Source organism: Leucoraja erinacea, chromosome 7, assembly GCF_028641065.1.
Source record: "Leucoraja erinacea ecotype New England chromosome 7, Leri_hhj_1, whole genome shotgun sequence".
NCBI classification, from domain to species: Eukaryota; Metazoa; Chordata; class Chondrichthyes; order Rajiformes; family Rajidae; genus Leucoraja; species Leucoraja erinaceus.
The window spans coordinates 49,754,249-49,781,131 of NC_073383.1; the positions used below are offsets into that span (position 1 = coordinate 49,754,249).

Sequence of the window (26,883 nt, forward strand, 5' to 3'; positions counted from 1 at the left end):
CACCTCTCAACCACCAACCTTGCACCCTCTCCTCCATCATATCTACCCCCTGCTTCACCTTGGCTCCAAAACTCTCTCCACCTCCCCAGAAACATCAGAACAATTGGTTTACAGTAAAAGGTTGCTTCTTTGTAAACTTTAGATAACCAACTTTAACTGTGTAATAGTCATTCTAATCCACCCATCACTTCACACATACTGTAGTGTTGGGATAGATTCCATTCATACACAGTGCATAAGGAGAGTTCTACCTGGCTATTAAACACTACAACCCACAAATAGGCTCCCATCTACATAGACACAGGGACATCATTTTTGACTTTGCACATTATTGTCTTTTTATTTGTTTGCTTGTTTTTTTTATAATAAATAACTTTTTTACTTTTTTTGTAGTTTATTATGGGTTTTACAGAGTACGATGTTTTCATACCTGTTGTGCTCCTGCAAGTAAGAATTTAATTGTTCCGTTTCAGGACATATGACAATAAGTCCCGGGTGGCAAGGGTAATGGGGAGAAGGCAGGAAAATGGGATTAGGAGGCAGAGATCAGCCATGATTGAATGGTGGAGTAGACTCAATGGGCCGAATGGCCTAATTCTACTCCTATAAGTTGTAAACTTGTGAATTAAACGCTCTTGACACTTGACCAGAGGGAGAGGTTACATAACCTCGGTAAAAATGTTATGCGTGTACCTTCTGAACTTCTCATTCATATCCTCCATCCAGACAAGGCTTGCTGAATGCCCAACTACAGTCTCCTACCGCACACTCATCCTTGGCATTCACAGCTGGTAGAGGCATAATATGAATCCTGTGATTCGGAAAAAAACATTTTTGTTCTGACCTGCATGTACTTGTAGGATAAGAATGATAAGAATCAGAGCACATGCCTAGACAGATATGTATCTCATCCAGACATCTCAAATATATTTTGCATCATTTGTGCAGCTGGATGCCAGTCTGAACAAAAATCTCCTGATGCTGGGAAGGATACAGTCAGGCTATAGCCCACCCAGGCATGTTGAAATAATATTAGTAACTGGGTGTGTGATTTATTTCCCCATTTAACAACCTTGTAACCAAAACATGTTTTTGTAAAGAAATACATCCTTTCAGATAGACCTGAGATTTAATTATCTGTATTGCAACTTGCAATCGATGAGTGGCTACCATGTGATTTTTATTTTTAAAATTAAATGGTGAATTTAACCTGATGCTTAAAAATACCAACAAAACAATATTCAGTTGGTGATCTATTATTTTTTTATTAATTTTATGTTCATTAATGTTTAGGGTGGATTTTGCAGCAGCTCGAACTGCTGCTGCACAACTCCAGGAACCTGGGTTCAGTCCTGACAGACAGCCAGACAGCCAGACAGCCAGACAGCCAGACACAGCACCGGCTACAATCTACGAGAACATCCGAAAACCTTCGACCACCTGGCAACCCACTAGAACCTCCTGGCGACCTACCTATGGCACGCAAATTCTCGCTACTCTCCATGGCAGCTTCATTCTAGTCGCCACTAATTTTTCAACATGTTGAAAAATATGCGACAACCATAATGAGGCCGTGACTAGTTCCCAGAATGCAGGAACTCCTCGCGACCATGAAGGCGACTCCCCGGCAACTACCCACGAACATGTGGCGACCATGTGGCAACTGCATAGTCTCCTGCAGTCACCTAAAAAGTCGTCTAAGTGCAACAGGCCCATTAGCAGATAGGTAAATGTAAACAGATAAGAACAGGTGGTTGTGATGAGGAGCACTGAAACATTGGGTCTGGGCTTGGGAAAATTTATGGTGAGATGTGAAAGGCAGGTCTTTGGCTTTGATCCACCACTGAATTGCACTACTAATTCCTTTTAAATTGTTGCCAATGCAGAACAATAGTGCAAGAGGAGCAAGATGCCAAAAATAAGGGAAACATAAACATGTGGAAACCCTTCTTTCATAATTTACCCTAAAACTGCAACTTGGATCATCTGGTGTAATAAAGATACGTGAAGATAATATCACCTCTAATATCGTTGAAGGCAATACTATCACGACATGGAAATATATATTAGTATTCCTTTATCATTGATAGGTCAAAAGGCTGAAGGTTACTATCCCACAGCATATTTTCATCTTATTGATTGTGGCTCATGACTGCAGCTCATAAGCACCTCCACAAGGGCATTAGGAATTGGAAATAATCTCCCCGTTTCAATGTAAAATGCTGGCTGCACCTCCCATTTCACTCCCCAAGAATGAAGGGAACAACCTCTTTTCAGCCACGTGGATTGAAAATCAAGAATGTTAAATCCTGAGGAAATGTGTGCAGCATCTAGACCAATTCAGAACAGTAATCAGCAATGCAAAGGGCTCAGGAAATAGAAGGCTTGAGGTACATAAAACAGTACCAAAATGAAGTTAAAGCCTGTAGATTGCAGAATAAGCATAATGAGGGTTCATTAGGTTGCTTTACTTGATGGTGACTATATCAGCACCTGACTCCATATTTCCCTGACAATAACTTAGCATCAGTGCAAAGAGAAATTTCCTAATACAACATGCACCCTCGATCCACCTGAACACAGAGATGAAATTGGCAAATTGTACAGCGCAGAAACCCATTTGACTGATTGTGTAGTTCTATGATGGTTCTGTTTAATGAGCTGCACCCCCTCTGCTTTCTTTTGAGCCCAATAAATAATTTTCCTACTGTTTAGTCAATGTCTACTTGAAAATTACTTTTGAACCCCTTCCCGTTGCAATGGGTTGCAATGATAACAACACTTACATCCCATTGCCTCCAGCATTATTACAAGTTATCTTACTTCTGCACCTTCTGGGGACGAACACTTCTGTCAGATTCTATCAACTCTTTTCATGATTTTGAAGTACCTACAATAGCAATGTTGCAAAATTTTGAGATTTAAAAAATTAAGTCTGTAATTTATCCCATCCGATAAAGCATAAAAAGAAGTTTAATAGTAAGATTAAATGAGAACTTACCAGTTTGAAGTTTGATCTGTATTTTATGAGGAGTTACGATGAGGGATTACGTGAAGAGCCCGCTCAGCACGCATGCGCGGCATACTTCAAAGCAGCGGTGTGGAATCACAGATACAGTTATTGAAATAAACATAGTAAAGAAAAGGAGACATCAGTTATCAGTTTGACCCATATTATTGAGGGTGGGAGCGGAGGGCACGTAATCCCTCATCGTAACTCCTCATAAAATACAGATCAAACTTCAAACTGGTAAGTTCTCATTTAGTCTTACTATTTTACTTCGGAGTCACGTGAGTGACTACGTGAAGACTTCAAAGCTCTGTGATTTCAAACCGTGTAACAGTTATTACTTCACGCACTGCCGAAGTCCTTGAAGGAGGAAGTGTGTTATCGTAATCAACCAATGAATCTGTTTGTAGAAAAACACAATGGTATTTTTTAACAATAACAACATGGAAATTAAATTGCTCCCCTGGGCTTAAATTAAATCTTTGCAGTCTGTAAAAATGTTTCTGCAAATAAAGCAGGTTTTGCCAACGGCTTATTAAAAAATTTCTGTACGGTCTTTCCCCCGACCATCCTGCTGTAGCCAGAATGTGGTCTATAGGCACGTCCATTCTTTTGGCCGTCGACATGGATGCTGCCCTGGTGGAGTGAGATTTGTACATGTTAGTGTTTATCCCAGCAGCTTTTAGCACCTGCTTGAGCCATCTCGAAATGGTTTGGCTCGTCACCCAACCATAAGGTTTTTTATGACTGACCCACAAGGCTTTTCATCTCCCTCGGATATTTTTGGTTGTGTCTATGTAGGACAGTAGGTGGGTCATGGCACATAACCGTGGTTCTGGCGGGTAAGCCCGGAATTCCACGACTGGATTAGGTGTTCCTGGTCTGCTCTGTTTGATCAGTCGCTGGATAATGACAGAGTTCTGGTCTGGAGCTGTGAGCATGCTGTCCAGTCGCAATAGGTGTAGTGACTGGACCCTCTGTGCAGATACAAGTGCCATCAACATGAGTGTTTTGAGCATAGGTAGTTCCAGGTTGAGGGATCTGGCTGGTGGCCATCCCCTGAGGTATGTCAGGACCACACTGACATCCCAAATATGGGTGTACCTTGGTCTAGGGGGTTAGAGTTGTAAATACCTTTCATTAGTTTGACCACCAGTGGGTGGGACCCCATGGCCTGTTGTCCTGGAGCTGGTTTTAAATAGACAGACAGGGCACTTCTAGCTGTGTAGATGGCTCAGTAGCTCAGTCCTTCATCGTGGTGAAGGTTCGCCAGGAATTCCAGTATGTTGGTAACTGTAGCGGTTGAGTAGGTGGTCCCTGTATCCAAGCAGTACTTCTCCCATTTTTTGATGCTGGACAAATGCTGTTTTTTAATGGATGTTCGGAGGGATGCTGACATGGTGTCGACGGTTTGTTCTGATAATCCCAGTCCCAGAAGTGGTTTGTGCAGAATCTGCAACCCAGGAGTTTGATTTTTTTCCCATGGCACGGGTGGCTTGTGCCCGACACTGGGTGTTAATAACTCTGGGTCACTGGGGAATACCATCGGAGTTTCAACAACCATGTCATGGAGTATTGGGAACCATGGCTGCGTAGGCCAGTCGGGTGCTATCAAAATACCTGAAGCAGAGTCCATTTGTATTGTGCGTAGTCCCCAACTAATGAGGGAGAGAAGGGAGGAAATGCAAAGAAGAAGAATTTCCCCAATCCAGTCCCAATCTACCGCTGCTGCCTCAGGGTCTGGTTCCCAAGCGACATACATAGGTACCTGGTGATTTAGCCTTGATGCAAATCAATTGATTTTTTATTTATTTTTTTGGATTTATCATCCATTCGATGTTGTCATAACATTTGCATGACCTGGTGTCTGCCACTGTATTTAGCTTACCTGGCAGGTAAGTTGCTGTTAGCCAAATATGTCTTTCGACACACCATTGCCAAATTGTGTTGACCAACTTGTCGCATGATACCGATTTTATGCCGCCCATATGGTTAATGTAGGCCACCACCGTAGTATTGTCTATTTGTAACCGTACATGCAAGTGATGCATATTTGATGCATATGCTTTTAAACCATAAAAGTCACCCAACATCTCTAGATAATCAATGCCCAGTGTAAGTGGTAACGATGACTCTGGGTTAGTCCATCTACCACCTGTGCTGGATATGGAGTTAGTTGCTCCCCAGCCTTGAGCACTGGCATCTGTTTGGATAACTAACGTAGGGTTAGTGATGATAATAGGGCTGAAAACTTTGCCAAACGTTTTTTGCCCACCACTGTAGTTCTGATATTGCTTCAGTGGTAACTTCATGACATGATCATGATGACCTGTATGTCGTTTTGGTGCCTGTACCTTTGCTCTTTGTAAGTTTTGACAGTGCAAAGGTCCGAATTGTGTAGCCGGAAATGCTGCTACCATTTTCCCAATTACTCTGCTATTTGTCGAATAGTTGGTCATTTGTTGACCATTAATTGTTGCACGATTGTGCCAATTCAACTGTTTTGTCTCTTGGCAATGTTACAGTCACATAGACTGAATTAATTGTGAAGCCCAAGTAGTCCATGATTGTGGATGGCTTCAACTTAGATTTATCTGGATGTAAGACAATCCCAGGATCTCGAACAACTGTTTGGTAGCTGATACAGCTAACATAGTCAATTCCATGGTCATGCTTACTATTAAGATATCATCAAGATATGCCATGACAATAAGTTTTTGTCTTCTTAATATTGCCAGAGCTGGTTTTAGTATCCTGGTGAATAATCTTGGGCTGATGTGAACCCATTGGGTAACGCTTTAAACTGCCATAGCTGCCCCATCCAGGTAAATTTCAGGTATCTGCGATGATCCTGGTGAATGGTACTGAATAGTAAACATCTTTAAGATCAATGCTTGCCATGAAGTATCCTTTGGAAATTAGTTGTTTGGCAGTAACAACCGTTTCCATTTTGAAATGTATATACTTAACAAACATATTTAGTGAAGTTAAGTCAATGATGATGCGACATCCACCATCTTTTTTGGGTTTAGTGAATATATTTAATACGAATTCCAAGGGTTCATGTTTTCCCATGATACCCTTTGTAATTAGTCTCACCAGTTCAGCTTGTCCCTCTCGTTCCTTTAACGGAGAGGGAAAATACCCTCTGGGATGAATGTTGAACTGGCAATTTTTCTAGTATGAATTGTATTTTGTATCCACTAATGCCATTGAGTATATACTGATCACTCGTGATAGATTCCCGTGCTTCTTTAAACAGGTGTCATCTCCCCCCTGTTAGTATTAAGCCCCTATTTTCTACATGCTGGTAGGAACCAGACCCACCTACCTCCATGGTTATGGGTATTCTTCTGTTTCCTTCCGGTCCAACGAGTCTTGCACGTTGTCTGACGTGGCGGTGATGTTGGGGGGTGGCGGTTTTTTCCATGGGGTCCGCTCTGGGCCCTGGTCTAAAGAAGACTTCCGGGGATAGAATGCGGACCCCGAGCTTTCACCAGTCCCATATGGTAGACGTCGACTGATGGACGTGATGGGGTGCTGCTGCTTAGGAATTATTGTTTTTGGTTTTGCTCGTCCCGGGGCCTGCCTTCATGAGACCGAAAGTTTTTTAAGGCCTCTTCCATATCCTTCATATGCTTTGTGAGGTTTTTGCCAAAGAGCAGTGGGTCTGGCTCAGTGGCTGGGGTTTTGCACAACCCCGCAAATTTAGGATTTTATGGCAGATCTTATGATTTGTTTACGAAGGTTGTGGTCATCTCCGTATTTGTCCACGGAACGAGCAAACGATGTGATGGCTGACGTCAGGAGCCTGAGGATCCGCTGCAGTTTTAGCTCCTGGTTCCGAATATTTGCCCCAACGTGCCCCCAGTTTTGGCTGTTTACAGCCGGCACTTTAAGGGACTCACAGTTCTCTGGAACTGTATTGTTTCTAAAGCCTCATTGACCACCTCTCCTGTAGGGGTCTGTTGGAGAGGTGGTTAATGCTGGCCACTGGTTTGGCCTTTAACGGCCTCCTGCACGTGGGGCTGCCACGTAGCGGTCCACCACACCTAGCAGCTCTTCCTGTTCCTGCACCCCTTGCATACTCCCGACATTTTCAGCCAGCATCCCCTCTTATTGACCAGCCCAGTCCTGGTCACCAAAGCTACCCTCGGGTAAGGAGGAAGCAATGGACAATGCACAAGACACTGTGGAGGGAGTGCCTGAACTACCCCTGCGAGAGCGCCCCTCACAAAGCGCATCTTGCTGGAGCTCCTGCTCCAGGAGCCGCTCCACGCGGCTCAGGCGGCTGTCTCCACTCCCCGTGCAGGTGGAGAGACGTTCCCGTCCGACAAGTCGGAAGCCACTGGCCGGACGCTACTGCGGCAGCTTTACTTCCAGCCCGTTGCTCAGGCAATAGCGGGCTGGGCTCGGCACGGTGTCAGGGAATAGCGGAGCGCCGGGTAAGCGGTCCTACTGCCTTGTTGCTGCCCCCCCCCCCCAGATGGAACGCTCCTCCGTAGAGTCGAGCGGGGGACAGGTTTGTCCAAGAGCCTTTCTTCTCTGCCTGAAATAAAGCAGAAGGCTCCTCCTGTTAAAGAAAACCCAACCTCAGAGCTTACCTGATGGTCTGTTCTTTCACCCCGTAGCGGGAGTGCCTGACTCCCGATGCGGCCGCTGTTGCACTGCTGAACGCAATGCCGCGCATGCGTGCTGAGCGGGCTCTTCACGTAGTCACTCACGTGACTCCGAAGTAAAATTTGACACCTAATTCACTTTCATATCTTCAGTATTAAAAAAGTTTTGGCCATTTTCATACTTGGAAATAAGCATCTTGTTCCCTATTGCTTTTCAATTGACTGAACACCAAAGCTGTGATCGAGGTCATTCAAAAGCCCATAACTTTATTAATTAAGAGAACTGAAATAAATTTTCAGTTATTATAGATTGAAGCATTCTGAAACAAATATCAAATATACAGAGAGTGGTGGCTGTGTGGAATGAGCTTCCAGTGAAGGTGGTGGAGGCAGGTTCGTTTTTATCATTTAAAAATAAATTGGATAGTTATATGGACGGGAAGGGAATGAAAGGTTATGGTCTGAGCGCAGGTGTATGGGACTAGGGGAGGATACGTGTTTGGCACGGACTAGGAGGGTCGAGATGGCCTGTTTCCATGCTGGAATTGTTATATGGTTATATGATTATTAATATGAAACAATCTTACTTAGATGATTTGAAATTAAAACATATAATTAGTTAGTTACCTAATTGTAGCTAATTACAAAATTCAATTACTAGATCTACACATATATCAATTTCTTAAGAATAGATTAACATTTTTAAATAGCCTACATGTCCAAATAACATTCACACAAGAATTCACAATAAAACATGTTTTTTAAATCTCATGGATTTATAGGCCAAATGGAAGGTTAAAAAAATTTAATGTTTAATACCTGTTAACTAATGGCCATTTAAATCAACTTGCGAGTGAGTTTTACTGGAACGGGATCATTTGGAACGTTGAGGTTGTGGTGATTTATACTCCCATATCGGCATGCTGGTTCGAATGGGGACTACATCGTCGTTTCGCAACTAAAAATGTGAACTAAAGGCATCTTAAGAAACACTTTTATACATAAAAATAAACAACTTTCTTTTACCTGTCACCTACATGAAATCCGTCCCCGTTGTCGGCGTTTACGGCTTTAGAAGCTGGTTTTAAAATGAATCCAGCGTTGAAATTGTCGGGCGTTTAAAAAAAAAGACAGAACGGCCGTCGGAACGATTCTTCAGCAAACGCTTGGACTCCGACAAAATATAATCCAGGACAAGGTAAGAGAAAATTGCATTTTAACCCCACCCCACATTTTAACCCCACCTCAAACGCGCCAGAATCGCGCACATGGCCAATGGCAGAACTGCAGCGCTGCTGAAGGTAAGTATTGTAACATACGTACCTACAACAGAGATGATCAGGGCTACAATGGTTGCAGTTGAATGGAAATACAAGAGACTGCAAGTGCTGAAAAATGGAGTAAGCAGTAAACTGGTGGAGGAACTCAGTGGGTCAGACAGTATCTTACGAGGGAAATGGGCCAGATACCTGAAAACTCATCTGTCCAATTCCCCCCATGGATACTACCTGATCAGCTGATTTCCTCCAGCAGTTTGTTTTTGTTGCAGTTAAATAATTTATTTTAATGAATATCCGATCTTCCCGTAACAGAATAAATTATTTACAACATCCGAGAATAGTCAAAAATATAACGACAAGATGTAAACAATATTTTTAATATGGGTTGGTGGAGAAAATCTTAAATTACTTTAAAACATGAATGCATTTTTTCCTCCAGAAATCATGGTTTGTTAAAGCCTCTAATTGATTACTTTGTGTTTTATTCAAGATTCCAGCATCTGCAGCCCATTATGTCTCCAATTATTGAGTTGGCAGGAAAATTATTTCAGCATGTCTCAACGTTGTCGTTTTAAAACCTTTGAAGCATTGGTTGTGTAACTGTGAGTCATTAATAAAAGGGATCTCAGAGTATAAAAGGCAAACAACAGATAAAGGCTCAGAGAACGAGAGACGATAGAGACATCATCTGCAGCTGATTACCAAAAGCTTGTCAAGATGAAATCATTTCTATTGGCTTTAGCTGCACTGCAGGTTTCCCAATACTGTGCAGGTGGGTTCTCAAACCATTTAAAATGTAAACTTATTTTTAAGTTAAGATGCCAGGAGAACTGTTTTGTAAATATTGATTGAATTGCTCCCAGGAAATGTCAGACAGGCAGGTTGGTATAAATGCTCAGTACGGGTGTCACTGTCTTATCTTCTAGCCATCCCGATATTTGACTTCCTCCCAATCATTGAAGATGCGTTGAGGCAATCCGTTGACCAACTGAACAGCGACACGAGCGGCGGTTTCCTATTCACAGCCACCAGTAATGAATTGCTACACGTAAGCATTATCCCATCCAACAAGACCTGATTTATTTTGTTTTTTCTTGTCTTGGTATCTGCGTTATTGCTCCCTCATATTCTATTTATGACATTCTCTTACTGTCAACCCCTTCATCTTTCACTCGATTTCATTTTACACCTCCTAGTTTCCATCACATATCCTACAATATGTCACTCAAATTTCTGTCTCTTCCTGCACACATCTTTATATCCATCATTTATTGTTATCTCTTCTGCCGGGATATCAATTACTAATTAATTACTAATTAAAGGTATCTCTTTCCATTATCTCTCGGACTTCTTTCTACTTAGTATTTGCCTTCCTATCTTTCTCTTTCTGAGGCTGATTTGTTTTTTTATTTTGTCTTGTAAACTTGTAGTGCGTTAATGGCCTGAGATGGCATTGGGTCATTTGATAATCTTTGGAGCTGGCCCCTCAACCTACATATGAGCTGCCAGTGTGCTTCTCTGTTTTGATGTAGGAGGCGGGAAGAGAACTTCCTCACGTATAAAGTGTGTTTCCAAAATATAGATTGGATCTCAGTCGCATTGTTTAGGTAGATAGATTGTGCACCTCACATGTTTGTCTATTTGTTCAACTTGTCTAGAATGCTTTGGCATGAATAATTGTGAGATGCTTCATTTAAAAACTATTGTAAAACTTTTATCATTATTCTAGTTTGTGGAAAGGCTTCTCTCCCACCTCCACCTCCTCCAACTTTCGACAATGAGAAACCTCCAGCAAGTCTGAACATAACTCCCTATGGAATTATTCACCTGATCCTGTAGAAACGGGCACATAGTCTGAAGAAGGGTCTCAACCCGAAATGTCACCAGTCTATGTTCTCCAAAAATGCTGTCTGCTGCGCTGAGTTACTCCAATGTTTTGTGTCCTTTAGTGTATTAATCAGCATCTGTAATTCTTTGTTCTACTTTATCTGCCTACTCAGCCCTCACTCCAACTACTGAGTACCAAGTTGAGAGTGTAATGGTCCATATAAAAGGAAGCTATGTTGCTTATTGTCTGAAGCAATGACAATGAGCAAATAACATGCACACTCTGCTCACAAACACCTGTTGCACAATAGTAATAACAATGGACAAATATATCTCCAATATTACTTTCTGCCTCAGTATTCCTTTCTTTCACATTTACTAAAGTGTTTATTTAACCATATAACCATATAACCATATAACAATTACAGCACGGAAACAGGCCATCTCGGCCCTACAAGTCCGTGCCGAACAAATTTTTTTTCCCCTTAGTCCCACCTGCCTGCACTCATACCATAACCCTCCATTCCCTTCTCATCCGTATGCCTGTCCAATTTATTTTTAAATGATACCAATGAACCTGCCTCCACCACTTCCACTGGAAGCTCATTCCACACCGCTACCACTCTCTGAGTAAAGAAGTTCCCCCTCATATTACCCCTAAACTTCTGTCCATTAATTCTGAAGTCATGTCCTCTTGTTTGAATCTTCCCTATTCTCAAAGGGAAAAGCTTGTCCACATCAACTCTGTCTATCCCTCTCATCATTTTAAAGACCTCTATCAAGTCCCCCCTTAACCTTGTGCGCTCCAGAGAATAAAGACCTAACTTATTTAAAAGATTTTTCTTAATCACCCATCCCTCTAGTTCCAATCTACATCGTTGCTTCCAGACGCCAGGATTCCCATTCTAAACCTCTCCACCTCTTTAAATCTTTCTCCTTTCAAGATGTTCCTTGAAACCTACATCTTTAACCAAATGTTAATGTAACCTGCTCCAGTATCTTATTTGATGACACTTCTTTGGAGTGCTTTGGGACATTTGACTATATGAGATGTGTTAATAGAAATAACATTTAAGCTGTTATAATCCTTACAAGCCTTGCAAGGGTGATCTGTTCATTGTTATATATTGCCGGCAACTTTACATGTTTGTCTTGCAAAACCATTGCTGCAGGACTATATGAATACCCATGGTTTTAATGGCTTCAGAGATTTCTCTTCTATTTTAATGCTGGCAGTTGATAAATCTCCCTGTTTTGTTGCTTAGATTACTCCAGCAGGACCAAATGATTTATCGGTGGATTTGAGATTTAATGCAATGGAAACCCTCTGTCCAAAAAACAGTGGAATGCAGATTGAAAACTGTGTGTTGAATAGAAACCCATTAGCTGTGAGTATTGGTTTATGTTTTTTAAATTCATTGACTTTTATTTTGTGGTTGTAATGATGGAGAAACTGTGTTATGGTTATACTTGAAAAGTATTAGAAAGCCTGAGATGCAGCAAAGGGATTTTGTAATCACCATTGATCACACCTTGTTCCACTATTAGTTATGGGCCTGTCCCACTTGGGTGACTTTTTAGGTGATTGCAGGAGACTATGCAGTCGCCACATGGTCGCCACATGTTCGCGGGTAGTTGCCAGGGAGTCACCTTCATGGTTAGCGAGGTGTTCCCAAATTCTGGGAACTAGTCGCGGTCACATTGTGGTCGTCGTGAATTTTTCAACATGTTGAAAAATTAGCGCCAACCCGAATGAAGCTGCCATGGAGAGTAGCGAGAATTCTCATGCTGTAGGTGGGTCGCCAGGAGGTCCTAATGGGTTGCCAGAAGGTCGAAGGTTCTCGGAGGTTCTCGTAGGTTGTAGCCGGTGCTGACTGGTGAATTTCATTGGCTCATCGGGAAAAAAAAGGTAAGCAGTAGTTTTCAGAACCAAGGATAACCGACCGGTAATGTTAATGACAGCCGTGTATCTCTGGCTTCTTAAAAGTTGTCTCCACTCCTTCTCCCCCCTTTTCCCCTTCTCCACCCCCGTGTGAAGTTTTTAGACAGTGCTCCCCCTGCTTGCCATATCACCCGCCTGCATAATGGGCTGGTGAAGGAAGTGGTGTGTGTGTGCTCCGCTCTGATAGTCGCCGTTCCAGTTGCCGGTTTTTCAGGCGACTGCCGGCAATGTCAGCTGAAAAATCGCCTGAGTGGGACAGGCCCATAACATAGTGTAAGACCTCAGATGAACAAAAATATTTAATTGGTTTCAAAGTGCATTATGGCTTTCTGAGACCCAGCAAGGTATATTAGATAAATCATTTTCAGATGAAAATCTTTATGAAATTACAAAATTGATGAACATTTCCAAATATTCCTTGGACTTTATTCTTTGGAGCGCAGGAGATAAGGGGTGATCTTATAGGGGTGATCATGAGGGGAATAGATAGGGTAAATTAATGGTCTTTTACCCAGAGTAGGGGAATTGAGAACCAGGAGACATAGATTTCAGGTGAGAGGGAAAAGCTTTAACAGGAACCTGAGGAACAACTTTTTCACATGGTGTGGTGGGTATATGGAACAAGCTATTAGAGGAGGTATTTGAGGCATATACTACAACACATTAAAAAGACATTTGGAGAGGAACATGGATAAGAAAGGTTTAGATGGATATTGGCCAAATGCGGGCAGGTGGGGCTACTCTAGATGGGGCATGAGCAAGTTAGGCCGAAAGGCCTGTTTGACTCTATATTTTAAACTATTGTCACTGTAGCAACCATTAAAAAATGTAAATATTAGAAACTTAATATTTGCTGGCACGATGTACCATATTTTCTCGTCAACACCTCTCTGGCATTCAAAAATTTGTTCTATCTATGCTGACAAATTTCATCAGAATAATTATTTCAGAATTCTGATCTGCAATAAATAACTAAATATTTGATGTGTTTTTACATTTAAAGTGTATTTATACTGGTTTAGTTTATATTTTGATCAGTTGTGCATGCCCCTACCTTTATTTCAGTTTCTCTAACAAATTTTAAGCTTAACAAGGCTATTGTAACTGTCAGCTGTAGCTGTCAGCTGTGACTTTATTCACAGCTCTCTTGCCTTTCAGTCAGTAGGTTGTACGTTCAAGTCTTTCTCCAGTGATACATACAAAAGCCCAGGCAGATCTTTCGTACACAGCTAAGTAAGTGCAGTGCTCTGGAACATGATTGGTTGTAAAACATTTTGGGATGCTGAAAAAGGTACTATGTCAATGCAAATCTTTATTTTAGGTTGATGCATTAACAACTATTTCAAATCTGCAGGAAATGGTTGAATGCCGCAGCAGTGTTAGCTATTCATTGGGAACAGTTGTCAATGTTTTTCTACGTTGCGTAGATGCAAGACAGAGATTTGTGGACAACGACAGTTCATCAAGCTCCTCTGAGAGTAGTGAGGAGGTAAGATCCAAGCGTATTCAGAATGGCAATTAATATTGTATAGTGTTTATTGGGCTGCGAGAAATAATATTTCTCCCTTGCTGGAGATTAGATATAGTTTAATTGGCTGCCTGTAGGCCCTACCAATTCTCTTCAATGAGTTCAAGACTAATTTTAGACCTAATTTTAATTAAACCTTAAATTTTAAATGTTTGCCATTTAAAATTAGTTAACTAAAATTTTTAATTGTAGCTTTTAAGATGGTTAGGGCTTCTGGAGACCTGATTCCTGGGTCTGATTCAACCCTGTGGACCACAGGCCAATTATACCCATGGTAGCAGAGGCCAGTTTGTAAGCCCATCTGAGCTCTGCTTTCACACAAACGCAATGCCGTGAGCGGGATGAAACCTAAAGTAACGTCGGAAACTGAGTGCAACATTCAGTAAGTCTGGAAGCATTGAGTTAGTGGATCACTTTGCCACAATGGGTGGGAATTTAGGAGGGGATCTGCTTCAGGATTCTCTGCGAGTTGCCAAGTTTTATCCCCACTTGGGCATCTTTCCTCCTGGAGATCACCTTGGGCTGATATACTTGGTTTACGATTTTGGGAATACACTGGGAAAGACCACATGAGAAGGAAAGGAATCTCCAACAGTGACTGGTAGCATGGATGGGAGGAAAGTTTTGAAACTCAAAGTTTGAATGGATGAGGTATTTCGATCAGAGATGTTGTGCTCGGGACACTCTGTCCAGCACCTGACTCCACGCCTGCAGGTAAACAAGGAGGCCCATGTTCCTGACACAAAAGCACTTACTTTCTCTCTGAAGCTCCCATTGCCTTCCATCAATTGCTGGTATTCCCAAACCCCTGAACAATCCACTGTGGAGAGGTTAAATGTGAAGCTTCCAACCTCATGTATTGTAAGTGGTCAACTCTATTGTAGGGTTTGCTTTAAGTACCTCGTCTATATTATAAAATACAAGGTGGCCTCTCATTGTAGACAAATCTGATATTTATAAATTTAATATTTTGCCTGACAGCAAAACAGCTATTTCTGTGGATTAATACCTCCCGTGTAGTTTTAAACTATTTCCTCAGAACTGGCAGAGTTTAGAGACGTGACAGGGTTTAAACAAATATAGAGGACAGGAGGTACAGTATGTGAGGTGTGTAGGAGCATGAGGTAATCCTTGTATTCATTTACCCATGTCACACAACATTCTTGTTAGACATGTGTTAAGGAAATTAATGTCACTACAATTTGATTGTACTATAATGTTATCAATAGCATCCAAGTCTAGTATACTACTGAAAAAGAAAATACCAGACTCCTTACATTCTAGACTAATACCATAGTTGCATCTAAGCTTAAGATGCACTTGCATTATTGCATCAATCTAGCGCAAATGAGTGTGACTTATGAGGATATGGGCAAGCTATTGCAGTGTGTACTAAGTTGATGCTTAGTCACTATGAATGGTTTATAGACCCCCATCTGGCCTCTCAGAATAGAAATTCAGTTCAATTGGAATCACAGAAAAATACCTCCTCTCTCTCTCTCTCTCACTCGAGCAAGGTTCCAAAGATTTCACAGATCTAAAGCACCAAAGAATTATCCTCTTCATGTACTTTACAATATGATACGATACAATACAACAAAACCTTTTTGCATCCCCGGAGGGAAATTGGTCTGCCAACAGTCACAACAAGGTACACAAAAACTTGAAATTAAAAGTGAACAAAAGAAAAGTACAAGCGACTGTTGGCTGGCTGTCATGTGCACAGCGCCTATACCGGAACGAGTAGAATGAACAAACAAACAAAGAAATGCAAACTTATCCCCTGGGCAGAGGATTCTAAAACTAGGGTGCCCCCTAGCTTCCCCCACACCGGGTCCCCATTTGTTCTCAAAATGTCCCTCACGGCAGTCCCCCCACGCCGGGTCCCCATTGTCTTCCCCTCCCCCCTTCACACTCCACTGCCACCAAGGCTCCCGCCGCCGCCGCCGCCGAGGCTCCTTTGCCACCGAGGCTCTGGTGCCGCCGAGGACCATCCACCGCCGAGGCTCCGTTGCCGCTGAGGCTCATGCTGCTGCCGCCGAGGAATGCTTAAAGAAAGAAACTTTTGAAAATAGATGAAAAATATTGACAGCAAATTCATGAGCGAAAACATTAGTCACCAAATGAGACTATGTCTGAGTCTGCACTAACAAAATCAGCCAAATAAACACACAAGAACATAGAAAAGTACAGCACCTACACATAATGTACCTGTGCATAATCCATAATAGACACAAAATGCTGGAGTGACACAGCGGGGCAGGTAGCATCTATGGAGAGAAAGAATGTCCCGCTGAGGTACTCTAGCATTTTATGTCTATCTTCAGTTTAAACCAGCATCTGCAGATCCTTTCTGCACATAATCCATATTGTTTCATTCCCTGCTTATTCACATACATATCCAAAACCCTCTCATATGCCGCTATCATATTTACCTCAACCACCAACCCTGGCAGTGCATTACACGCACTCACCACACTGTGTAAAAAAATGTTGCCCTGCACATCTCCTTTAAACTGCCCCTCTCATCTTAAAGCCATGCACTCTAATATGCCTTAATATTTTCATTGCAGATCATGTTCCAGAGGAGGCAACCACATATTCAGGACGAGTACTACTCCTCAGTAAGTATACTTGGCCTTTTGCTTATTCACATATATATCCAAAACCCTCTCATATGTCGCTATCATATCATATCACAGTCACCACATGGCAATCACATAGCCATGCTTCTTCCATTCCTGTTACCAATCATCCAAAATATCACAAGGATTTGAGGAATATAGGTATATTCTAAAGAGAGTTAGATTTAGCTCTTAGAGCTAATGGAATCAAGGGATATGGGGAGAAAGCAGGAAGGGGGTACTTATTTTGGATGATCAGCCATGGGCCGGCTGGCTCAAAGGGCCGAATGGCCTATTCCTGCACCTATTGTCTATGTTTCTATGTTTCTACATCTGTAGCTGGGAGTGCAACAGGGTAAGAGGGGCAGGATGAGGACATGATTACTTATTCAAAGGGTATGGACATTGCTGGTGAGCCATCATTTATTTCACGTCCACCATCATGCTTGGATGCTTGAAAATGGGCAGAATCCTTAAACTGCTGTGGTGTGTGTGGTGAAGATAAATCCACATCTTTGCTCTCCCATTTTCTATGGCTCAAGTAAGCAGGTAATCGATAAACTTGTTCCAAATTGAAGTGGGTGCTCTGATTGTGGGATTCTTGTCATCAGGCACACATTAAAATCTTGGGTCAAATCAGCAGAGTTGATTTGGTTTCGCTAGAAAATCTCTATCAGAAATGCACCACGAAGAGTATCACAAAATAGAACATCTCACATCGATTACCAGGAATATGCACCTTTCTTTTTAAAATTCAGTTCCCCATGACTTCGGTGGCAGTTTTTGATTGACTCCATTGATGCCTCTAATATTTGAGATTATCTGAGGAGTATATCTATCCTGCATGTTTAGTTCAGAGATACAGCATGGAAACTGGTGCATCGGCCCATCAAGTCCATGCCAACCATCAATCACCTGTTCACACTAGTTGTATGTCCTACGCACCAGGGGCAATTCACTGAGACCAATTAGCCTAGAAATCCACATATCCCCGGGATGTGGGTGGAAATTGGAGCATCCAGAGGAAACCCGCGTGGTCCCACACGGAGAAGGTACAAACTCCACGCTGACAGCACCTCTGGTCAGGATCAAACTGGTGTCTCTGGTGCTGTGAGGCAGCAGCTCTACTGCTGCCCCTTGTGCTGCCTTAAATGTTGCCAAGTGTATGTGGCCATCTGGAGATCCAGGCTACAACTTACTTCAAGCAATGATTTTCTGAGTTTGTGGGGCCACAGTTGGTGAAAGTAGCTCTTTATGTTCCCCTTATGTACAAGCACAAGCCATCCCAAGTAAAAGATACCTTGTGAAGTCCGGTAGAGTGAAGTTATCTCAGATGTCACACACAATGCACCTACCATCTCTTTACCCATTGCACGTCAATGGTTGACATTGTACAGGACGTAAACATGGAAACTTGGAAGTTACACAGGTCACCAATGAGGTAGATAGTAGTTCAGCACTGCTCGCTGGTTGTGGTGAACATCTATCTACCTCATTGGTGATCTTTGGACAATCCTTGATCGGACTTTGCCGACTTTATCTTGCACTAAACGTTATTCTCTTATCATGTAGCTATACAATGTAAATGGCTCGATTATAATCATGTTGCGTCTTTCTGCTGATTGGTTAGCACGCAACAAATCCTTTCATTGTACTTCGGTAACACGTGACAATAAACGTGTAAACAAGAGTTACTCCAGGAATGAGTGGGTTAGCATATGATGAGCACTTGACAGCACTGGGCCTCTAATCATTGGAGTTTAGAAGGTTGAGGGGGACCTCATTGAAAATTAAATGAAAGGCACAGATAGAGTGGATGTGAAAAGGATGTTTCCACAGGTGCGAGAGTCTAGGACCAGAACTCATAGCCTCAGAATTAAAGGGCACTCTTTTATAAAGGAGGTGAGGAAGAACATCAAAAGGTAGTTAATCTGTGGAATTCATTGCCACAGAGGGATGTGGAGACCGTCAGTGGATATTTTGAAGGCAGACATAGAAAAAATCTTGATTAGATTTCAAGGGTTAAGATGAAATAGCGGCACATTTGGATAGCAGTAACAGGATCGGTCTGAATCAGCATGGATTTATGAAGGGTAAATCATGCTTGGCTAATCATCTGGAATTTTTTGAGAATGTAACTAGGAAAATGGACAAGGGAGAGCCAGTGAATGTAGTGTACCTGGACTTTCAGAAAGCATTTGATAGGGTCCCACATAGGGGATTAGTGGGCAACATTAGGGCACATGGGGGTAGAGTGCTGACATGGAGAGAAAATTGGTTGGCAGACAGGAAACAAAGAGCAGGGATTAACGGGTCCCTTTCAGAATGGCAGGCAATGACTAGTGGGGTACTGCAAGGCTCGGTGCTGGGACCGCAGCTATTTACAATATACATCAATGATTTAGATGAAGAAATTCAAAGTAACATTAGCAAATTTGCAGATGACACAAAGCTGGGTGGCAATGTGAATTGTGAGGAGGATGCTATCAGAATGCAGGGTAACTTGGAAAGGTTGGGTGAGTGGGCAGATGCATGGCAGATGCAGTTTAATGTGGATAAATGTGAGGTTATCCACTTTGGTAGCAAAAACAGATTATCTAAATGGTGTCAAGTTGGGAAAAGGGGAAGTACAACTGGATCTGGGGGTCCTTGTTCATCATTCAATGAAAGTAAGCATGCAGGTACAGCAGGCAGTGAAGAAAGCTAACGGCATGCATGTTGGCCTTCATAATTTGAGGAGTTGAGTATAGGAGCAGTTGTACAGGGCCCTGGTGAGACCACACCTAAAGTATTGTGTGCAGTTTTGGTCTCCTAATTTGAGGAAGGACATTCTTGCTATTGAGAGAGTGCAGTGTAGGTTTACAAGATTAATTCCCAGGATGGCGGGACTGTCATATGCTGAGAGAATGGATTGGCTGGGTTTGTATACTCTGGAATTTAGAAGGATGAGAGGTTATCTTATTGAAACATCTAAGATTATAAAGGGTTAGGACACACTAGAGGCAGGAAACATGTTCCCAATGTTGGGGAAGTCCAGAACCAGGGGCCACTGTTTAATAATAAGGGATAAGCCATTTAGAACGGAGATGAGGTAATACTTTTTCACACAGAGAGTTGTGAGTCTGTGGAATTCTCTGCCTCGGTGGGTGGTGGTGGCCGGTTCTCTGGATACTTTCAAGACAGAGCTAGATAGGGTTCTTAAATATAGCGGAGTCAGGGGATATGGGGAGAAGGCTGGAATGGGGTACTGATTGGGAATGATCAGCTATGATCATATTGAATGGTGGTGCTGGCTTGAAGGGCCGAATGGCCTACTTCTGCACGTATTGTCTATTGTCTATTGTTATGGGGAGAAGGCAGGAAAATGGGATTAGGAGGCAGAGATCAGCCATAATAAATGGCGTAGTAGACTCGATGGGCCGAATAGCCTAATTCTACTCCTATAACTTGTGAACTTGTGAAACTAAACTGATAAACTAAACGGATAAATTAAACTGATAAACATTCTCCTCACTGTCCATTAGGTTGACTGGAATAATCAGCAGGCTGGTCAACGTGGTAGGAATGGCACTCCTGAAAGAAGGGAAAATAACCAGAAGCAGAATGTAAACCATGGTCTGACATCCAAGAAGAATCCACATCGTAAACAGAAGCCGAACTCTGTAGTTGAATAAACAGTCAAAATACACACCTGCTTATACATATACCATGTGCTTTAAACCAAGCAGTGAGAAAACAAATAATCTCACTGAATCTTTCACTCGTGATTTAAGAAACATTGCTGTTCAATTTTGTACAAGTTGAAAGCAACACAATAAAGCAAGTCAATGAAAGCATAGAATGCCCTGCTTCCTTTTTTTTTAAGAACTGAAACATGAAACTATCTTAGAAATTGCCCTCAGATGAATCCTGGGCAGATAAACCAATTCTGGACACTAATACAAAACTGGGAACAGAGCATATTTTTTAAGCTGTGCATGTAAGACCTATTTTCCATTTAGTGTGCTCGTGGTCGTGTGATCTCCTGATCTCCTTTGGATTGGCTGAGGAGAGTGTGGAAAATTGGTTTCCAGGATTTATGCCAACATTGATCCAGAGGCTTTCAGTTACTTGGCTCGTCCAAGCAAATTAAATTTGTCTGAGTTTTGGGGAGGAAGGATGAAGAGGTGTGGTGGGCTGTGAATGTAGGAAACTGGAAGCACAAGTAGAGTCTGCTTCCTGCTCCACGTCGTGGCTGAAATCTGGCCTTACTCCATTTCTGATTTCACTCCTGAAAGGCCTGATTATATTTTCAGACCATATCTCATTGCGCCCGACCCACAATCTACCACCCCATCAGTTCCCCTGGAACAAATCAGCACTAGAATGTACAAATTGCAGGGAGTACAATTCAGTTTGTGCCATCTCAGCTTGTAATTTAACAAGTTGTCAATGCTGTTAAGTCTGCACTACATTCCTTGCCAAGCCAGGTAAAATTGTCAGAACTGTTCACACTGCTTCAAACATGGTGTAACCAGGAATTTACTTGGCCATAGAGAATTTATATAGAAAACTTCTTAACTTAACAAAATCGACCATATGGACTTATATAGTGTAAGAAGGAGCTGCAAATGCTGGTTTACACTGAAGATAGAAATAAGAAGCTGGAGTAACTCAGTGGGACAGGCAGCATCTCCAGAGAGAAGGAATGAGTGATGTTTCGGGTCAACACCATTCTTCAAACTAATTTCTTAAATTAACAAGAAATAATTTTATTAGAACTCATAGAATAATTTAGCATAGTACAGACTATTTAGCCCAACATGTCCATGCTAGCCATTGGGCAACTTTTCATATTAACTCCATTACCTAGCACTTTGCCCCCTGTAGCCCTTTGTGCCTGGGTGATTCAAGTGGCCATCCAAACATTCCTTAATATTGTCAGTGACCCAGCTTTCCACTATCAGGAGGTGCGATCCAGGTATCTGCCACTCCCTGGGTAACTAAGTTCCCCCTCAGATCCTCTCTAAGCCTCTTCCCCCTTACCTTAAACCTCTGTCCTGGAGTTTTATTCCATTCTGCTATGGGGGAAATTTCCAGTAGGTTACCCTCTCTACCAGAGGAGGAGGAGGAGCCATCTTGGGGAACAGCTGCTAACCAGCAGCCGTCCATTTAATTTTTTTTTTTTTTCAGTTTTTCGTAAGTCTTGTTCTTCGTTTGTTGGAGAAATGGACTTCTGAATGTGGGGGGAAGGAGGTAATCTTATTTCTAGGTCCCTACCTGGTCAGTGAGGCAGCTTTTTCTCCGGGCTGCCTGCCGACCCGTCCTCGTGGCCCACCAGCGGGCGTGGAGCGCCGTTTCCTGGCGGGGACCGCCCAGCACCTCGGCTTCAGTGGCGGCACAGCGCTGGAGCGCTATCGCGGAGTGGACCGGGCGATGCCTTGCCTGGGTCGCTGCGCTGGATCGATGCGCTGGAGCTCCGGTGAGAGGTGACCGCCGAGTTCAACACCTCCGGGCTGCGGGTCTGCGGAGCGGAGCAGGCGGCGCCGCCTTTAACATTGGGAGCCTGGGAGCTCCAATCTGGCGCGGCCTGGTCGGCTTCAGAAGCCGACAATCCCCTGCTAGGAAGCGGCCGTTCCAGGTGGCCCAGCCGCTGTGAGGACTCTCCCAACGCCGGGGCAACACCACCCGGCCAGAACGACCAGGAACATTGGGCCTCCGTAGAGGCAATAGTGGTGGCCTCAATAGCCCTGACTTCTGGGAGAACTGGGGTTGGGGACTGGACTTTGTAGTTACCACTGTGGGGGGATGATTTTTCTGTGTGTAGTTACTATGTTAGTCTGTGTCCAAGATGGCTGTCGGAAGGGAGAGTGGACGCTGGCGCGCTTTAGCTGCCGCTGCTCTCTCTTCACATTGTGTTTTTTGATTTTTTTTGATTTTGTGTTTTGGGAGCGATTTCTATCTTTAATTTGTGTATTGATGATGTCCTTATTATTTATTTTTCTCCGACTATATGTTTTTTTCTCTTCTGTTAATCTTTGTAAGGTGTCCTTGAGATTTGAAAGGCGCCCGAAAATAAAATTTATTATTATTATTATTATTACCCCACATAATTTTATTTACCTCAGTCATATACCTTCTTAACCTTTGTGTAAGAAAGAACTCAGATGCTGGTTTAAATCGAAGGGAGACACAAAATGCCGGAGTAACTCAACGGGACAGGTAGCATCTCTGGAGAAAAGGAATGGGTGACGCTTCAGTTCGAATCCCCTCTTCAGAAAAATGCTGAATGTTGCCTGTTCCGCTGAGTTACTCCAGCGTTTTGTGCCTACCTTCTTAGCTCCTGGCTACATCCATAGTTTCCAGTTTGTCCTCATAATTGAACAGCTGTAGCCCAGACCACATCCTGGAAAAAGTCCTCTGTGCCCTCTACAGCACTATTACACCTTTCCAATAGAGTGGTGATCAGTACTGCATGCAATATTCCAGCTAAGGTCTAACTGAGATTCTGTAAAGTTGGAGGGCCAGTATCTCATATGCCTTCCTAACTGTTTGTCCAGCTGCACTGCCAAGTTCAAGGGTCTCTGGACTTTTACTCTGAGGTCCCTTTGTTCCTCAATACTCCTGAAGATAGTATTCTTGTCCTGTTAAAAGGGCTGCAATTCCAAACGGTCCAAATGGGCAAGTGTTTTATTCAGTGTTATCCATCAGCCATGCCTCATGCCCATTCCTCTAGGTGCTTGTGGTACTATTTAAGGGTATAGTTAAACTGAGGTCACCTATCGACTGGACTGAGTAGGAATGGCAAGTTACTTTCCCAAACAAAGTTAATGAATCAGAAAAGCTTTTCTGACAATCTAATAGTTTTATGGTCACCATTATTTTTATTAGATTTCTAACCCAGATTGATTTAAATTTTCCAAGGTAGAAGTTGAACTAATTTTACTTCGGAGTCACATGAGTGACTACGTGAAGAAGCCCACCAGCCCGCATGTGTGTCAATATGTCTAACGCATGGCGCCACGACTGGCTGGGAGGCGCGTCGCTCCTCCAGCGGTAAGTTAAAAGACCCACAGGTAAGTTCTCGAACTTATTCTGAGGTTGTTTGTTTGATAATTCTTGATTGCAGCGCTTCAAGTACGAACAGTGATGGACAAATCAAGGATGAAGTTCAGACGGGCCGCGGGGAGACCAACTACAGAGGACCGCGGGACTGCGGGTAGCGGGTGGCCGTCGATCTTGCCATCTCAGCCGCTGGCGGTGCTGCCAGCGACTTCAGACTTGGTACCTGTGGAGAGCACCTTGGCTACTCCGAGAGGTGGAAAAGCCAAATAAAAGTCTGATAGGCCTGTCGACTCGGATGAGTCAGGCCAGGAGGGTTCGCCTCCTACATTGGGTAGCGTCTTCGGACGTTTATCCCGGATGGAGCACCTGATGGAAAGGATGCTCCATCATAATATACTCCAAGGAATGGAGTCATATCAACGCGGATCTCCTTGGGGGCCCGCAGCAGCGCCTGGTTCAGGGCTCCACAATGTCTCTCTCTGAGGAGGGGAGCATACGGAGTCAGTTTTGGGCTGACTCAGAGTTTGGTAATATGTCCGGGGAGCATACCATGATGCACGGGTTGCGTGAAGCAGAATTGCCTGCTATGGCATCTAAATTCGCGATACCGTCGCAAATTGGTGAGCCGCTGGATGAAGAATTGGCGGCCAGCATTAATTACCTTGCTTCAGACCAGCTCCAGGAGCAGGTAATGGTGGGAATGCCCATGAGGTACCACACGCCTGTCAACTGTGCTTCACTCAGAGAGCCGACTGTAAACAGCGCCATCTGGAGTTTGGTGGCGGCATTAAAACCCAGGAGGTGAAACTCCAGAGAATATTGAACTTGCTGGCTTCAGGCATCACGGCTTTTGCCAGGTCGGTGGATGGAGGTCCCCTGTCGGATGTGCAACAAGATGTGCTGGCATTAATGTGCAACGCACATTTTGAAATCAATTGCTTCCGCAAAAATGCCATCTACCCTGCCCTGAATCCCAAGTTTGCGTGATTATGCAGGGCCAGCAATGTACAGCCGCCAAATTATTTGTTTGGGGAAGATCTGCCAAAGCAAGTCAAAGACCTGGACGACGAGGCAAAAGCTGTGGGTTTAATCAGAGCTCCACCAATGAGCAGAGCTTCGTCTTTCCGGCGGGAGCACCCCTACACTTCCACCAGCAGAAAACGATTCACTGAAGCTGGGGGCAGCACGAAGGCCGAACGCTCTGGGCAGAGGTCTTTTTTTGGTGCAACGCCCAGGCCGGCCCTCGTCGTAGATGCGAAGATCGCGCACTCCAGCAGCTCTACCCCCCAAACCTCAGGGGCGGAAATAGACACCACAAATCCACCGGTAACCATGGAGGTAGGTGGGTCCGGATCATTCCTGAACATGAGGTGTCTGGGTCAGTCACAAGTTGGGGGGAGATTACGCTTGTTTTTGAATGAATGGCGTTGGATAACATCAGATTTGTTTATACTGCACAGTATACAAGGGTTCCAAATCGAATTCCTTTCTGATTCACTTCCACCCACACAGCATACACCAAACTGGACCTTTGTTCATTCACAACAGGAGGGTTTGGATGTACAAGCTGAAATTCAGTCGTTATATACAAAAGGGGTAATTGAGAAGTCAAGTCATGAACCTCACCAATTTGTGTCCAATATATTTACAAGACAAAAGAAGGATGGAGGATGCCGATTCATCCTTGACTTAACTCGACTTAACTCCTTTGTGCAGTATAGACATTTAAAAATGGAAAACTATGTTACTGCCAAACAACTGGTTTCCAAGGGATGTTATATGGCATGCATCGACCTCAAAGATGCATACTATTCGGTACACATTCATAGGGATCACCGGAGATATTTGAAATTTAGCTGGATGGGGCAACAATGGCAATTTAAAGCGTTGCCTAATAGGTTGACTTCAGCCCCCAGATTATTCACAAAATTATTGAAACCAGTACTTGGATTACTACGAGCTCAAAATCATATAGTGATGGCATACTTGGATGATATCCTAATCATAGGTAAAACTATAAAATTAGCTAAATTAGCTATTTCAGCCACCAAACTCTTGTTTGAGATTGGGGTTTCCCATCCATCCAATTAAATCCAAGTTATACCATCTAGAGTTATTGATTATTTGGGATTTACCATTAACACTATTCACATGTCTATGACTGCCTTGGAGCAAGAGATTGTAATTAATAGAAGCCTGTAACAATCTCATTGTGAAGCAGCAACCTTCTATTCGTCAAATAGCCAGTATAATTGCCATTATGCGATTGCCGGTTGAAGCCATTTCTGAGTTACAATGGTGGACATCCAATATTCGGCATTGCTCCAGTAATATTTTGGTCAACAATCCTTCAGTTATATTACAGACTGATGCTAGTGCTCTGGGATGGGGAGCTACTGATATCACCTCTAGCTGTGGTGGCAGATGGAATGCGCATGAGTCATCAATTCTTCAGTTGCATGGTATTAACTACTTACAGTTGCTGGGAGCACTCTATGGATTAAAGGCTTATTGTGGGAATATGCACCATCTGCATGTTCAACTTCAGATTGACAACACCACAGTGGTGGCATACATTAATCACATGGGTGGAATCAAGTCAGTATCCTGTGATAAATTGGCTAACCTCATTTGGCACTGGTGCATTGCAAGAAATATTTGGATTTCAGCTACCTACCTGCCAGGTAGGCTCAATATGGTGGCAGACACCAGGTCACGGAAATTCAATGACAACACAAAATGGATGTTGAATCATAACGTGTTTAATGATATTATCGCTCGGTAAGGAACACTGGATATCAATTTGTTTGCATCCAGACTCAATCACCAGTTACCGAAGTATGTTGCATGGGAACCAGACCCAGGGGCAGTGGCGGTGGATTCTCGCTACATTGGGGAGGAATGTTTTTCTATGCATTCCCCCCATTTTGCCTCATCAGTTGGTGCTTGCTTAAGATCAAGCAAGACTCTGCCTCAGGCATTCTGGTAGTGCCTGACTGGCCTACACAG

The 26,883-nt window shown here is 43.2% G+C and overlaps 1 protein-coding gene across 1 annotated transcript; it reads left to right on the forward strand.

Moving 5' to 3' along the window:
- The first annotated feature begins 9,522 nt into the window (after window positions 1-9,522).
- On the forward strand, window positions 9,523-20,671 carry LOC129698995 (secreted phosphoprotein 24-like). Its single transcript, XM_055638546.1, has 6 exons — window positions 9,523-9,681; window positions 9,836-9,957; window positions 12,002-12,124; window positions 14,033-14,167; window positions 16,780-16,830; window positions 20,355-20,671. Exons 1-6 carry the CDS (start codon window positions 9,627-9,629, stop codon window positions 20,502-20,504), a joined length of 636 nt encoding a protein of 211 aa, XP_055494521.1. The 5' UTR covers window positions 9,523-9,626; the 3' UTR covers window positions 20,505-20,671.
- Window positions 20,672-26,883: the final 6,212 nt, after the last annotated feature.